This window comes from Neolamprologus brichardi, chromosome 9, assembly GCF_056152115.1.
Source record: "Neolamprologus brichardi isolate AB-2024 chromosome 9, ASM5615211v1, whole genome shotgun sequence".
In the NCBI taxonomy this organism is placed as follows: domain Eukaryota; kingdom Metazoa; phylum Chordata; class Actinopteri; order Cichliformes; family Cichlidae; genus Neolamprologus; species Neolamprologus brichardi.
The window spans coordinates 41,024,986-41,039,380 of record NC_142112.1 but is presented as its reverse complement, the minus strand read 5'-3'; the positions used below and the strand labels follow the sequence as shown (position 1 = coordinate 41,039,380).

At 47.8% G+C, this 14,395-nt stretch overlaps 1 protein-coding gene across 3 annotated transcripts; it reads right to left on the bottom strand.

Annotated features, from left to right (window-relative positions):
* Nucleotides 1-726: 726 nt before the first annotated feature.
* Nucleotides 727-10,320, bottom strand: chodl (chondrolectin). Of its 3 annotated transcripts, XR_015719679.1 has the most exons (9): nucleotides 10,036-10,320; nucleotides 8,569-8,744; nucleotides 8,320-8,492; nucleotides 8,074-8,231; nucleotides 7,947-7,988; nucleotides 7,767-7,850; nucleotides 7,603-7,699; nucleotides 4,574-4,774; nucleotides 727-816 (listed from the first exon to the last, which is right to left on the bottom strand). XR_015719679.1 is itself a non-coding variant. In XM_035915464.2 (8 exons), exons 1-8 carry the CDS (start codon nucleotides 10,130-10,132, stop codon nucleotides 4,693-4,695), a joined length of 909 nt encoding a protein of 302 aa, XP_035771357.1. In that variant the 5' UTR covers nucleotides 10,133-10,320; the 3' UTR covers nucleotides 3,806-4,692. The 3 variants fall into 3 exon arrangements, 2 of the variants coding, with proteins under 2 accessions (XP_035771357.1, XP_087702836.1); XM_035915464.2 differs by lacking the exon at nucleotides 727-816 and having other exon boundaries at nucleotides 3,806-4,774; XM_087846710.1 differs by lacking the exon at nucleotides 727-816 and having other exon boundaries at nucleotides 3,806-4,774; nucleotides 7,767-7,847.
* Between the last annotated feature and the right edge of the window lie 4,075 nt (nucleotides 10,321-14,395).

Genomic DNA, 14,395 nt, shown 5'->3' with positions numbered 1-14,395 from the left:
GAGATCTGGAGTTGGACAGCCTTGGTTTAAAGTGAGAGGCAAAGCTACTGGCACATTGCAGACAGGTAGTGTTACACAGCAGCAGGTTAGAGAAGTCACCAGGTGATCAGCACGTTCTCACGCCCCGAGTCACATCTTGCTAAAGCGAAACTATCTCACGACAGAATGAGCTGCAGCAACAGCGTAACACAAACAGTAATTGGATCACCACCTGAAATCACCGACATTACAACAATAAAAACACAGAAAAACATTTATTACAGGAACATAAATGTGCAGAGGCTCCTTCAAACACAGACATGTGACGTGTTCTGAGCATGTGCAGAAACCTGAGACTCGTCTGGTTTCTGCACATGCTCAGAACACGTTCAGGTCATGTTCACGTCATGAGGCGAAGGAGCTGCAGCATCGGAGGCCTCATTAAACCGAAGCACAGAAGGAATGATGTGCAAACACGTCAGCCAGGTATCAGGGTGAAAACAATCCGCCTCAGGCTCCGCCCCCAAACCACATTAGCCATATGTCTGTGAAGGTTCTCAGTCATCCAGGTCATCGTAGTCTAAGGAGCTTGCAAAGAAAAGCGTCTGGACTTCTTTAAGTTGCTTGAAGACGTTTCACCTTCATCCGAGAAGCTTCTTCAGTTCTAAGGTCAAATGGTGGAGAGTCCCAGATATAAACCTAGTGGGAGTTTCCCCCCACAGAGGGACAAAAGGACCCCCTGATGATCCTCCAATCGCCTGAGCCAAGGTGTGAAACTGGGTGTGGGTCCCAATCAGCCAGAGTTTCAGGTGAGTTCATTGTGAAACCTGGCCCCACCTGTGAAAGGATAAGACAGATCCATTTCACTATAGATGCCCTCCAGATCAAGATCAGCCAGACTCTGCAGGACCTGGAAACCCTTCTACCTTCTCCAATCTTAGAAGAGGTTTACAAGTTTGTGGACAAGGCTCAGCGGGCCCAACACTCGAAAGGAAAAGAAAGACAACGCAGGAAATTTCACACCTTGCTTTCAAAAACACACACTCCTCATTCTGAATCTGAACCTACACAACCCAGAGAAGAAAACACACCTGAAGACAGTCAGGAGAAATGGGTGAAGAACTTTTCAGACCAGAATCTCACTGAACCTGAAAAGAGAGCATTAGCCAAAGGACTCAATTTTGCCATTTCTCCACAACAGTTGCCCATAGTGGACCTCATCACAGCCACAGAATCTGCCATACGGATTAATAAACTATCACAGACAGAAGCAGAGCAAATCAGGATGAAAGTCTCAGCCACCCTCTCCAGTGCCAAAGTCCCTCCGTCCAACCTCACAATACAGGAAAAGAAGGCCGTCGCTTCCCTGAGCAAAGACCACAACATCACTGTTTTACCAGCGGATAAGGGAAGATGCACCGTGGTCCTAAACACTACAGATTACCATACAAAGATCACTACTCTCCTCAGTGACAACAATACCTACGAAGCCTTAAAGCGAGACCCCACCAGCAGCTACAAAAAGAAAGTTATAGCTTGCCTTCAAGACTTGGAAAAGGACAAAATCATTGACCGCCTTACTTACCACCGCCTTTACCCAGGGGATTCCATACCCTGCATTTACGGACTTCCAAAAATCCACAAGGAAGCTGTTCCACTCAGACCCATAGTCAGTAGCATAAACTCGGCCACTTATAACATTGCAAAACACCTTGCTACCATCCTTGCTCCTCTCGTGGGGAACACCCCACACCACATCAAGAACTCCACCGACTTCACTGACAAGGTCCAGAAACTTCCCCTGGATCCAGATGAAACCATGGTGTCCTTTGATGTAGTCTCTCTCTTCACTTGCATACCCACCACGGAGGCAGTGGAGACTGTCAGAAAACGACTACAAGAAGACAACTCCTTGGAGGACAGGACCAACTTCACACCCGATCAGATTTGCACACTGTTAGACCTCTGCCTCACCACCACATACTTCAAATACAACGAAGGCTATTACAGACAAAAACATGGCTGTGCCATGGGCTCCCCCGTGTCACCTATTGTAGCCAACCTTTACATGGAGGAAGTGGAAAGGAAGGCTCTTGGCTCTTTCAAAGGAAGAGTACCCAGCCACTGGTACAGATATGTAGACGACACCTGGGTCAAAATCAAGACACAAGAAGTGGAATCCTTCACTGCGCACATCAACGCTGTGGATAAAAACATCAAGTTCACCAGGGAAGACACAAAGGACGACTGTTTGCCTTTCCTGGACTGAGCCGTGCACATTGAAGAGAATGGCAACCTCAACATCGAAGTTTTTTTTTTTTTTTTTGCCTGTCCCGTTTGGCTCTTTTGCCATCAGAATTATTGTCTAAAGGCGAAGAAAGATGCCCAACGGATTTTCTTTACCAAATTGACCATCCCAGCTTTGCTGTAATGGTCTATTTGATTCACCTTTTATTCTTTATTTTATTTTCACTTGCTGAATACGGGACAGACTTGACTGGGGGAAAGAAAAGGGAGAAAGAAAGAGGGAAAGAAAAACAGTTGAGAAGAGGGACGGGGGAGAAGGGCGAAAAACAAAAACCAACAGAATAAGCAAAAAAATAAATAAATAAATAAATAAAAAAAAAACCAAAATACATGTATCGATCACCTGAATCACCTGTTGAGAAAGAAAAAAGAAAACAAGCAGAAGAAAACGAGAGTAATACAATAAACAACATCACAATGATATATGGGAATATGACAGTAAATACTAAATATTAAACATCGAAGTTTACCGGAAGCCCACACACACGGACCAGTACCTCCTGTTTGACTCCCATCACCCTCTGGAACACAAACTTGGAGTAATTAGGACCCTACACCACCGGGCAGAACATGTTCCCTCTAAGCCTGAAGGGAAAAAGAAGGAACACACACATGTAAAGGAAGCACTCAAAACGTGCGGCTATCCTAAATGGGCGTTTTTAAAGTCAGCAAAGAGGCACAGAAAAGAAGATCAGACACCAGCGAGGGAGGATAAGAAGGACAGACGCAACAACATTGTCATCCCCTATGTAGCCGGTGTATCAGAGAAACTCAGGAGGGTTTTCTCCAAGCATGACATCCCGGTGTACTTCAGACCCAGCAACACGCTCAGACACAAACTGGTTCACCCGAAAGACAAAACGCCAAAACACAGACTTAACAATGTGGTGTATGCTGTACAGCAGCGAGGAATGCCCAGACCTCTACATCGGAGAGACCAAACAGCCACTTCACAAGCGCATGGCACATAGAAGAGCCACCTCCACAGGACAAGACTCAGCTGTCCATCTGCATCTAAAGGTCAAAGGTCACTCTTTGAGGATGCCAATGTTCACATTTTGGACAGAGAGGACAGATGGTTTGAAAGAGGAGTGAAAGAAGCATCTATGTCCACTGTGAGCGACCATCTTTGAACAGAGGCGGTGGTTTACGACACCAACTCTCTGCCATCTATAATCCAGTTTTGAGATCCTCCCCAGACGCCTTAACGCCCACTCACATCCTGGGCCATCTGACCTCAGGACATCACATGATAAGGTGGGGCCAGGTTTCACAATGAACTCACCCGAAACTCTGGCTGATTGGGACCCACATCCAGTTTCACACCTTGGCTCAGGCGATTAGAGGATCATCAGGGGTCCTTTTGTCCCTCTGTGGGGGGAAACTCCCACTAGGGTTATATCTGGGACTCTCCACCATTTGACCTTAGAACTGAAGAAGCTTCTCGGATGAAGGTGAAACGTCTTCAAGCAACTTAAAGAAGTCCAGACGCTTTTCTTTGCAAGCTCCTTTGACCACATTAGCCATAGAAATTCCTGCAGGGCTCTGACGAGTGTTCGTGTTTTAAACTGAAGCTGTTGATCAGCCAATTACGTCGTCCTCAGCAGCACCGCCACACTGATTGACAGCTGTGTTTCTGATCCACAGCTCAGGTGTGTTTTAGGCGGAGTATTAGGTGGCCCTCCTGAAACTCATCTCCACACCTGAGTTACAGCGGTTGTTACACCTCAGGATGCCACTTGGCCGATCATGACCATAAAAACTGCCCGAGGGCAACGTGGGCGGAGCCTGAGGCTGATCCAGGTGAGCTGATATTCAGGAAGAGAGCATTTTACAAACATGAGTATTATTAGCTTTTGATCCCTCACATCTGAAGTCTGAACAACCAATCAGTGATCCGAGGAGGCTCAGAGCGACTCATTCAGCTTTAAGCTCCACTCCTTTTTTATCTTCTTGAAAACTTTTCCAACCCTCTAACTCTCCTCAGTTATTAACTGGTGTGTTAACACCCCCCGTCTCCGTGGAGCAGCTGCTTCATCAGCTCTCTGTGAAATCAAACGCACCCCTGCTGTGACTCCACCTCCCGAGGGACGCATTAACTTCACCCAATTTACTCGTTTAATTAAACATGGAGCGTCTGGCTGACAGTAACAAGAGGAGGAGCAGGGAGGGAAGAAAAGGAGAAAGAGGGGAGCAAAAAAGAAACGAGGAGGAAGTGGGGGAGGATGGAAGAAGAGCAAAGGGACGGCTGATAAAACGAGAGAAAGGAAACTGGAATAAGAAGTACAGAAGAAGAAGTCTCTGTGATGACATCGCCGCCTGTCCGTAAACACCCTGCGATGAAGATGATTGGTTTGACCGTAGAGTGATGTCCTCCCTCTGCCCTGCTGACACTGTCCTGTGATGTCAGACCTCCATGCTGTCAGCTTTGGGTGACCCGGAAATCCACAGATTTGATTGGTCGCCGGGCGTCTTGGTTCGGGAATCACTAGGCGGAGAGAGAGACATGTTGACATCGTCACTAGAACGGCCGCTGTCATGTAAAGAGTCGAGTGAAAGTCTCAGATTAACCATCTCAAACTGCAGGAAATTAGAGGAGCCGAAGGTTGAGTCTGACCGACACAGGCAGCAACCACCATCAGGAACTGATCAATGACTCTGATCAGTGACTCTGATCAATGACTCTGATCAGTGACTCTGATCAATGACTCTGATCAATGACTCTGATCAGTGACTCTGATCAGTGACCAGTGTTGGGTGTAACAATAATAATATTACATTTTTCAGTATCGCAATAATGTCACATCTGCACAGACAGCATGTGCTAACGCTAAGCTAACCAGACAGCAGGGGTGTCCAAATTGATGGGCTGCATCCTCCTGAGGCCGCATTTGTAGGCCGATTATGTCACCGCGACCCGACGAAGGATATCCAGATTCGTAGACTCCTCCAAATGCGTCCTCCTTTTCCCCAGATTTGAAGGATGGGTCGAGTGTGTCCCTCGTGGCCCACCATATCCCAGAATTCAGCCAATTCCAGTTTACAACAATGGCGGCCGCTACTAAGTTCTAATATTACTCTTATTACTCTTTCTGGGTCACAAAATAAACTTTTAACATAGTTTTTAGGCGAGAATGCAGCTGTGTTTTGTTCCTGAGTAAATTGGTTTGGCTGAGATTATAGTTTTCACACAGCTGAATAAACGTCAAACAGAAACCTCAGGACCTGGCCTTCGCAGTCTGCGTGCGCCGGGTCCTCAGGAGGATGCAGCCTCTGGATTTGGACACAGCTAGCATGTGCTAACGCTAAGCTAGCCAAGAACCCAGACTGATGTTAAAGCTGAGAGTCTGCAGACCCCAGTCCAGCAGCCAGAGCCTGAACTTCAACAGGTAACAAGCTGATGAGCAGTCAGGCTGTTTTTCTACCTGCTCATGTTTCTACGGTTTAATCACAGTGACGACTGCTTTGTGCTGGTTTCCATCTTTGCTTTGTGTGTGAATGTGTGTGAATGTGTGTGAATGTGTGTGAATGTGTGTGTGAATGTGTGTGAATGTGTGTGTGAATGTGTGTGAATGTGTGTGAATGTGTGTGTGAATGTGTGTGTGAATGTGTGTGTGAATGTGTGTGTGAATGTGTGTGAATGTGTGTGTGAATGTGTGTGAATGTGTGTGAATGTGTGTGTGAATGTGTGTGTGAATGTGTGTGTGAATGTGTGTGAATGTGTGTGAATGTGTGTGTGAATGTGTGTGTGAATGTGTGTGAATGTGTGTGAATGTGTGTGTGAATGTGTGTGTGAATGTGTGTGAATGTGTGTGTGAATGTGTGTGTGAATGTGTGTGTGAATGTGTGTGAATGTGTGTGTGAATGTGTGTGTGAATGTGTGTGAATGTGTGTGTGAATGTGTGTGTGAATGTGTGTGAATGTGTGTGTGAATGTGTGTGAATGTGTGTGAATGTGTGTGAATGTGTGTGTGAATGTGTGTGAATGTGTGTGTGAATGTGTGGATGACTGGATGTGTGAAGCGCTTTGGGGTCCTTAGGGACGAGTAAAGTGCTTTACAAATACAGGCCATTTACCATTTGTGTTCATAAGAGCAAAGTTGGAAGATCACATGTGTGTCCTCATTATGGGATGTGTTAATGTGTGTGGGGCTGTCGCCTCAGGTTTATGTTGTTAACTGTAATTATGAGACAGTTTGAAACGTCATTTTCCAGTTTAATGACAAAGTGATGTCACGAGTAGTATAATGAATTACTTTATCAGACACGTAAGTACTGCATCCTTTATTAATTAATTAATTAATAATTAATTATTATTAATCCTTTTAATGAAGGTAACAAGTAATATGTAATACATTCCACATCTCCCGTGTCACTTCACACCAAACCTTCCTCCTGTAACATTAAAAAGGACTAAAACCTTATGTCAGAAAACTCTGCTGCTTCATGTTCTGTGTGTTTGTTTCCATCATATTCATTGAAAGCTGTCCTCAGACAGGCTGACGTCTGCCTGGTTGTAACACACAGCCGTCCCTTTACGTGCTCTACGTAAAAGCTTCAGGTGTCATCTCGATCTAGGGCAAAGAATAAAATGCCACACAGTCTCACCTGAAGAGGGAGCTATGCTTACCCTGCTGCAGGGAAAAAGTCAGAAATGTTCAGAATAATCCTTCTTTGTCTGACACTCTGTCTGAAACAAGCTGCTCTAGCTCCTCCCTCTTTAAGCCCACTCTCTAAATAGAAAACACCTGGACACCTGCCGAGGGGCAGACTCTGGTCATCATGAGCTTTGCAGCATTTACAGATCTACGTTAGAGGCGCGATATTTATCACACCTAATCATCTGCCTTTGACCTCCGACCCCATCAGGCTCCAACACTGAGCTCCATCCCGCAAACAGCTGCTTTGGTTCAGCTGACGCTGTGGCAGGACCGGAGTCAGCCAGCGCTGCCTCGCTGCTTCTGATTCGACAGCATTAAGGAGTGAGCGGTGAGCTCGACCCAGCTGGGTCGTGGAGGAAAGTGGGAACAGAACCAACGAAAATACGCAAGTCAGCAGATTTTCTGCTGCTGTAGACTCCTGAACTGCTGCCAGCAACACACACACGCGCTGGTCTTTCTATCACTGTGGGGACTGCATCAGAGGACCAAACCTGACTCCTGCCTGAAAGCATCAGGACTCGATATCCCACCAAACGTCCCCTCAGAGTGAACGGAGGTGTTCTGCTTGTTAACAAGTTGACTCATTACAGTCATACAGGAAACGCGGCGGCGGCAGACGACCATGATGGGACTCGTAGCTGCTCTGCATGTCTTACCTTCTGCTGAGCATCTGAAAACAGCAGGTGGCAGAAGCCACCAAGATGAGCAGCAGCAGGGGGATGGTGGGGATGACGACGTACAGCAGCAGCATACCTGCAGAGACACCAGACACCTGAGCATTAGGTCACCAGATCAGGTCAAAGGTCGCAGGTCTTCTTACCTGAAGCTCCGGCCATGGTGACCTGAGGTGGAACGTCTTCGTTGTTTGCAGGCTGCGTGGCCACGCCTCCACCTGCAGTCACTGCTGAGGACACGAGGACACAAGAACACACCTGTGCCTTAATACGGAGCTGCAGGTGAGTCCCACCTATGGCTCCACCTGCCTCTGTGATCTCCTTACCTGTATCCTGCCCACCAGGTGTGTCATTCACCAGATGGCTCTCTGAAAGACAGGAAGTAAAGAAAGCTGATTGGCTGACAACACCTGGGCTGCTTATCTACGATTGAAGCTGACTGGCTGATGGCACCTGGGTCGTATTTGCAGATGAAGTTGTGTTTCATGTTGCAGCGGTCGTCGTTCCATTGGTAGAGATAAGCCCCGCCCAGACCAGAAGGCGCCGTTGGCTGATGGTACATGACGACGCAGGCCTCACCTCCACAGGACGGTTCATCGAAGTACCAGTTCCTGCATCATCAGCACAGGTGGTTAAGCCCAACCCCCTTTAGTAAAACACGCCGGGAGTCACCTGACGCAGCTCTGACATCATGCTCACCTGAAGGAGGCCACGCTGCCGTCGGTCCACTGGTAGAGCTGCGGACAGGAAGTTAAGGCGTTGCTGAGCTCCGAGTGAGTCTGATCCACTCCCTCCACCCGAGTCAGGCCGATCCAGAAGTCCCCGTCAGCTATGCCCCCTCCTGCCCCGCCAACCGCGCCTGAACGCAGCTCCTGGAAACAAAAACAAGGAGAAAGGGTCGCAGAAAAAGGAGGGGCGGGTCTCGAGAGAACCAGGTGTGAGTCTCACCTGCAGCAGGCGCTCGATGTCTCGCTGCTCCGTCGAGCTCTCGATGCTGAGAAGCGCTCCTCCATCCATCTCGCAGGCCTGACGCGCCTCGCTGAAGGCGACGCGGCTCGACACGTCATGGAAGTACGCCATCTTATAGCAGGGACGCTCGGCCCCGCCCACACACACTGTCTGACCTGAGACATGGAGCCCCGCCCACAGGAAGATGCATCAGAGCAGCACTGAGTGTGTGTGTGTGTGTGTGTGTGTGTGAGTGTGAGTGTGCACAACAGTAATCACTGTTGCGCACACACACATGCACACACAGACACAACCACACAGACACACAATCACACACTTAGCTACTTTAAGTGATTAGCTGGAGTGTCTTCTGCACCATCATCACTTTACAGTTAAAGCCACTAAAGAGCTCCATATATATCTGTCTGCTGTCAGCCCGCCCTCCACCCATCCCTCCACCCATCCCTCCACCCATCCCTCCACCCATCCCTCCACCCGTTCCTGCTGCCTGTGGTTCAGGTATTTTAACTCCTCTGATAAACCGAACAGATCTCTGAAACATCAGCTGACCCATTACAAACCTGACACACCACCCGCCTGCACATCGCCCTCCTCTGTCCCCTGAGCCTTCAGTCTGCACTCAGCTTCACCTCCCATCTTTTTTTTAAATTTAACTAAACCTTGAAAACATCGGCTTCAAGAACGCACATAAGAGTGTGTACGAGCACGCTGTGGGCGGCTGCCTCTTAGCCCCTCCTCAATCTGCTGCATCTGTGTTCTGACATCTGCAGGAGCTCCAGATGTGCACACGAAGCAGTCATAGTGAGTGTCTACAGAACATCAGCTAGGACTCAGACAGACAACAAATATGACACAAAGTTTATTTTATCGAATCTGTTAAAGGCATCTGAGCTGATGGCCGCGTGTCATCATTGCCGTGAAGGCGATGGTTTGAATACTCGCAGTGTGACTCGATCCTCACTTTGATCAGGTGTCACGTTTCACCCTGACAGAAGAACAAAGCTTTAATTTCTCTGATCACAGTCAGATGATGTTTGCACAGGTCAGAGCTTCTTGTGATCGAAGCCACAGACACACACACACACATATACACACACGTATACACACACACGTATACACACACGTATACACAGACACACACACACATGTGGCTGTACTGTGGAGGACGAGCATCCCTGTAAGGCTGACAGATGTCAGTGAATGACTCTCTGGGAACACGTCACACATCTCACTACATTAATGGTTCTTTTCACTGGTTTAACTGTATTTCCACTTAAACCAGTGCTGCTGGTTTCCCTTCAGAGTGGAAAACATGAAGCGCAGCAGGATGAGCTGCTGCCTGCGCCGCTGCGAGCTGCAACACTGAGGTTTCTGTAACATGGAAACTTTTCACGCCTCAAAAGAGCCACACTGTTTAAAAAGTAATTGGATTACTGCAGTACTCACCGCTCACCACCCGTGCTGCCTTCACCTGGACCACCCCCATCGCCACAACGACCCCGAGCATCAGTGGGTTAATTATCACGGCCCTTGAGCAGGTCATCTTTATTTCTTTAAATATAAAATTAAATCTACAAAATAAAAGTGTTCCTGTGGAGAGCTGTTCCAGAGATGTTTCAAAATAAAAGCCTGCCTCTGGTCAGCGTGCGCCTGGTGTCCATGTTTCCTCTCCTGTGTCTGTGCTCTGAAGTGAAGCGGGAGGCAGAGGAGCGCCCGTCTCCTCCTCCTCCATCGATCCTGCCCACTGAGCCACAGCTGTAACCTCCTCCTTCAATAAAGCCCGGGGGACCACACACACACACGTTTAATTCATTTACTCAGAGCCTCAGCTGATTGGCTCCAACAGAGCAGCTGATCAATAGATGAAATGTGCAGTTATGAGCATCACTTGAGCTCGCCGCTTCCTCCATTGATCGCTGAGCAGGAGGAATTTTCTCTCATTATTCACACAGCAAGCGGCTCCAGTTTCACATTAATGAAAGCTGAACGCAGAATCGGCTTCATTCTGACACACGCCGTGGAAACGCTTCCTGCGTTTTAAACCCTGATCTGTGCACAGACGCTTCCCGTTAAGATGTCTGATTTTAGGTTTCCTTCATCCTGTCAGAGGTCCTGAGATGTTTGTGGGGACATGGATCCCACACTGCGGACTGGAGATCCTCCCTTTATCCTCAGTGTCCACACAGCCGCTGCAGCAGCCGCTGTATGACAGCCGTGGAATGAATGACCCAATCACACTCGACTGTGGTGTCACCCACTGTTTTGACGTCCACCATGGTGGGTTTGTGGAGCATTATGAGTCTGCATCCACAGACACAGTTACCTGCTAATCAGAGCTGAGCAGAGCTGGAGCTCCACCTTCCTGTACGCTCTGTTCCTACAGTGACCTCACAGCAGCCATGTTATTGGTCACATGATGTCATTAAAATGCTCCAACAGCACAAACATGATGCAGAGGTCCAGTTCAGGTGAAGCTAGCACACAGTTAGCAGCTACAGCCACCTGAGTCACCATCCACCTGTCAGCCACAGAGGCCACGCCTCTAATAATGCAAACAGGTGAGTTATAAAATCGCCTGGTACAGTCTGCATCTCAGGCTGTAGACATGTGTCTGTGGGACTGACTCACTGCTGCCTCTGCTGGACGTCACAGGGAGTGCTAATTGTTCATCATCATCACCATCATCATCATCACTTTCATCATCGTCACCATCACCATCATCACTTTCATCATCATCATCGTCACCATCATCATCGTCACCATCATCATCGTCACCATCATTATCGTCACCATCATCATTACCTCATCATCACCATCATCATTGTCACCATCATCATCGTCACCATCATCACCATCACCACTATCATCACCACCATCATCATCGTCACTATCATCATCACCACCATCACCACTATCGTCACTATCATCATCACCACCATCACCACTATCGTCACCACTATCGTCACCACTATCGTCACCATCACCATCATCGTCACCATCATCATCCGCACCATCACCATCATCGTCACCATCATCATCATCTCCACCGTCATCGTCACCATCATCATCATCACTATCATCCGCACCATCACCATCATCACCACCGTCACCATCATCATCATCATCACTATCATCATCGTCACCATCATCATCATCACCATCATCATCATCACTATCATCCGCACCATCACCATCATCATCATCTTCACCATCATCATCATCGTCACCATCATCATCATCACTATCATCCGCACCATCACCATCATCATCATCGTCACCATCATCATTATCATCATCATCACCATCATCCGCACCATCACCATCATCGTCACCATCATCATCATCTCCACCGTCATCGTCACCACCGTCACCATCATCATCATCGCCCACATCATCATCGTCACCATCACCACTGTCACCATCACCACTGTCACCATCATCATCGTCACCATCAACCGCACCATCATCACCACTATCGTCACCACCATCACCATCATCATCCGCACCATCATCATCCGCACCATCATCATCATCATCACCATCATCATCATCGTCACCATCAACCGCACCATCATCATCGTCACCATCATCACCATCGTCACCACCATCATCATCATCATCGAGGTGAGGCAGGTGTTCTCTGGGTGCAGAACAGGATCATGTGTTTGATGAGCTCTCATATGATGGACAGAAATCGTTTGAGGACGTGTGCAGTCATGTGACAGCAGCACTTTACTCTTCCTCTCACATCAATAAAAGCCTGAGATGTTTTCAGTGTCACTCACTAGTCTGCATCGATCAGCTGAGCGTGTGCCGACGGTCCCTGAACGCCACGAGGAAACCAGAATTATCCACTGATGAAAACACTAGTGGATCGTATCGAGCTGCATCGAGAGCAGCAACAAACACAGGACGTGCAGAAGCAGACACGGCTTTCAACATAAAACAACTGCCAAGTGTGTGTGTGTGTAGCATGTTTACATATCTTTGTGGGAACCAACAGTCACTCACATGGGACCAAAGAGTGTGAAGATATTTTTCAGACTCGAAATGTGGTTTTAGTGTCAGGGTGACAGTTATGTTATGTTTAGACTGACGGTTAGGCTTTCATTTTAGATGGTTGCATTATGGTAGATGTCCCCACAATGATATGAAAACAGAATTGTGTGTGTGTGTGCGTGTCGGACAGTAAAGTGTTAACATGTTGCAGTGAGTTCTGGGATATCGGATGGCTTTACTGACACTCGGGCTGAAACTGGAGCTGAAATTTGAACCATAATTCAGTTTAAAGGTGGAGAAGGAGCTGGAGGTGAGAGCAGGAGGGACAGAGATCTGAGCCTCCTCTTCACTGAAGGAGCAGCTGCACAGAGCGTGCTGAGGCCCACGTTCCTCCTACGTGGAAGCTTCTGGAAATGTTTAAAGCTGCTGATCCTCAGTCAGCAGTCTGTGACATCATCAAGTCATCAGCACATTTAAAAACAACACGGGGCGACCAAGAGCGGCAAAACAACGAGGCAAAGGAAAGAAAAGCAGCAAAGCTCAGATGTGTCTGTGTGTGTGTGTGTGACCAGAGTTTGAACCCATAACTTCACCATCATCTTTTTAAACATCTCACAAGAAGTTCATCTGACAGTCACACACAGACACACACACACACACACACACACACACACAGACACACACACACACACACAGACACACACACACACACACACACAGACACACACACAGACACACACACACACACACACACACAGACACACACACACCTACACACACACACACACACACACAGACACACACACAGACACACACACACACACACACACACAGACACACACACACACACACACACACACACACACACACACGGGTAATGATCTGTTAGATCGCTCCGTCCATGCCCTGTATTGATCGTAGTATTGATCGGTCCAGGCGGCTGATCGTCTCTGTCCACAAACGCGCTCCACTTACAGCTGATTACCTCACACACACACACACACACACAGAAACGTGCTTACTGCTCTTCTGGGGGCCTCACATACACTTGTGTTCATATCCTGAGGAGTTAAACTTGTCACCATTTTCATTCATTGGACTGGTTTCAGTGGACTCTCACATGCTTCCAGAGACAAACCAGCAGCTGCAGGTAATCCTGCAGGCCTCTCCATCACTGAGAAAAATCTCTGTTCCACCAGGTGCTGGAGAACGAGCGAGAACCTCAGCAGGTGTTTGTGAGAACACGGATCAGAAATATCAGGAGTACCAACGCTGCTCTGCAGCTTCAATTCAATTCAATTCAATTTTATTTATATAGCGCCAAATCACAACAAAAGTCGCCTCAAGGCGCTTCATAGATACAGAGAAAAACCCAACAATCATATGACCCCCTATGAGCAAGCACTTTGGCGACAGTGGGAAGGAAAAACTCCCTTTTAACAGGAAGAAACCTCCAGCAGAACCAGGCTCAGGGAGGGGCGGGGCCATCTGCTGTGATTGGTTGGGGTGAGAGAAGGAAGACAGGATAAAGACATGCTGTGGAAGAGAGACAGAGGTTAATAACAGATATGATTCAATACAGAGAGGTCTGTTAACACATAGTGAGTGAGAAAGGTGACTGGAAAGGAAAAACTCAATGCATCATGGGAATCCCCCAGCAGCCTACATCTATTGCAGCATAACTAAGGGAGGATTCAGGGTCACCTGGTCCAGCCCTAACTATATGCTTTAGCAAAAAGGAAAGTTTGAAGCCTAATCTTAAAAGTAGAGATAGTGTCTGTCTCCTGAATCCAAACTGGAAGCTGGT

Excerpts from the sequence above, each read along its gene's own strand:
- chodl (XM_035915464.2), bottom strand. The coding sequence starts at position 10,132 with ATGACCTGCTCAAGGGCCGTGATAATTAACCCACTGATGCTCGGGGTC. Across the intron at positions 7,851-7,946 it reads ACCTGGTGGGCAGGATACAG|CAGTGACTGCAGGTGGAGGC; the intron begins GTAAGGAGATCA and ends TCGTGTCCTCAG. Across the intron at positions 4,775-7,602 it reads TTTCAGATGCTCAGCAGAAG|TGATTCCCGAACCAAGACGC; the intron begins GTAAGACATGCA and ends CTCTCCGCCTAG.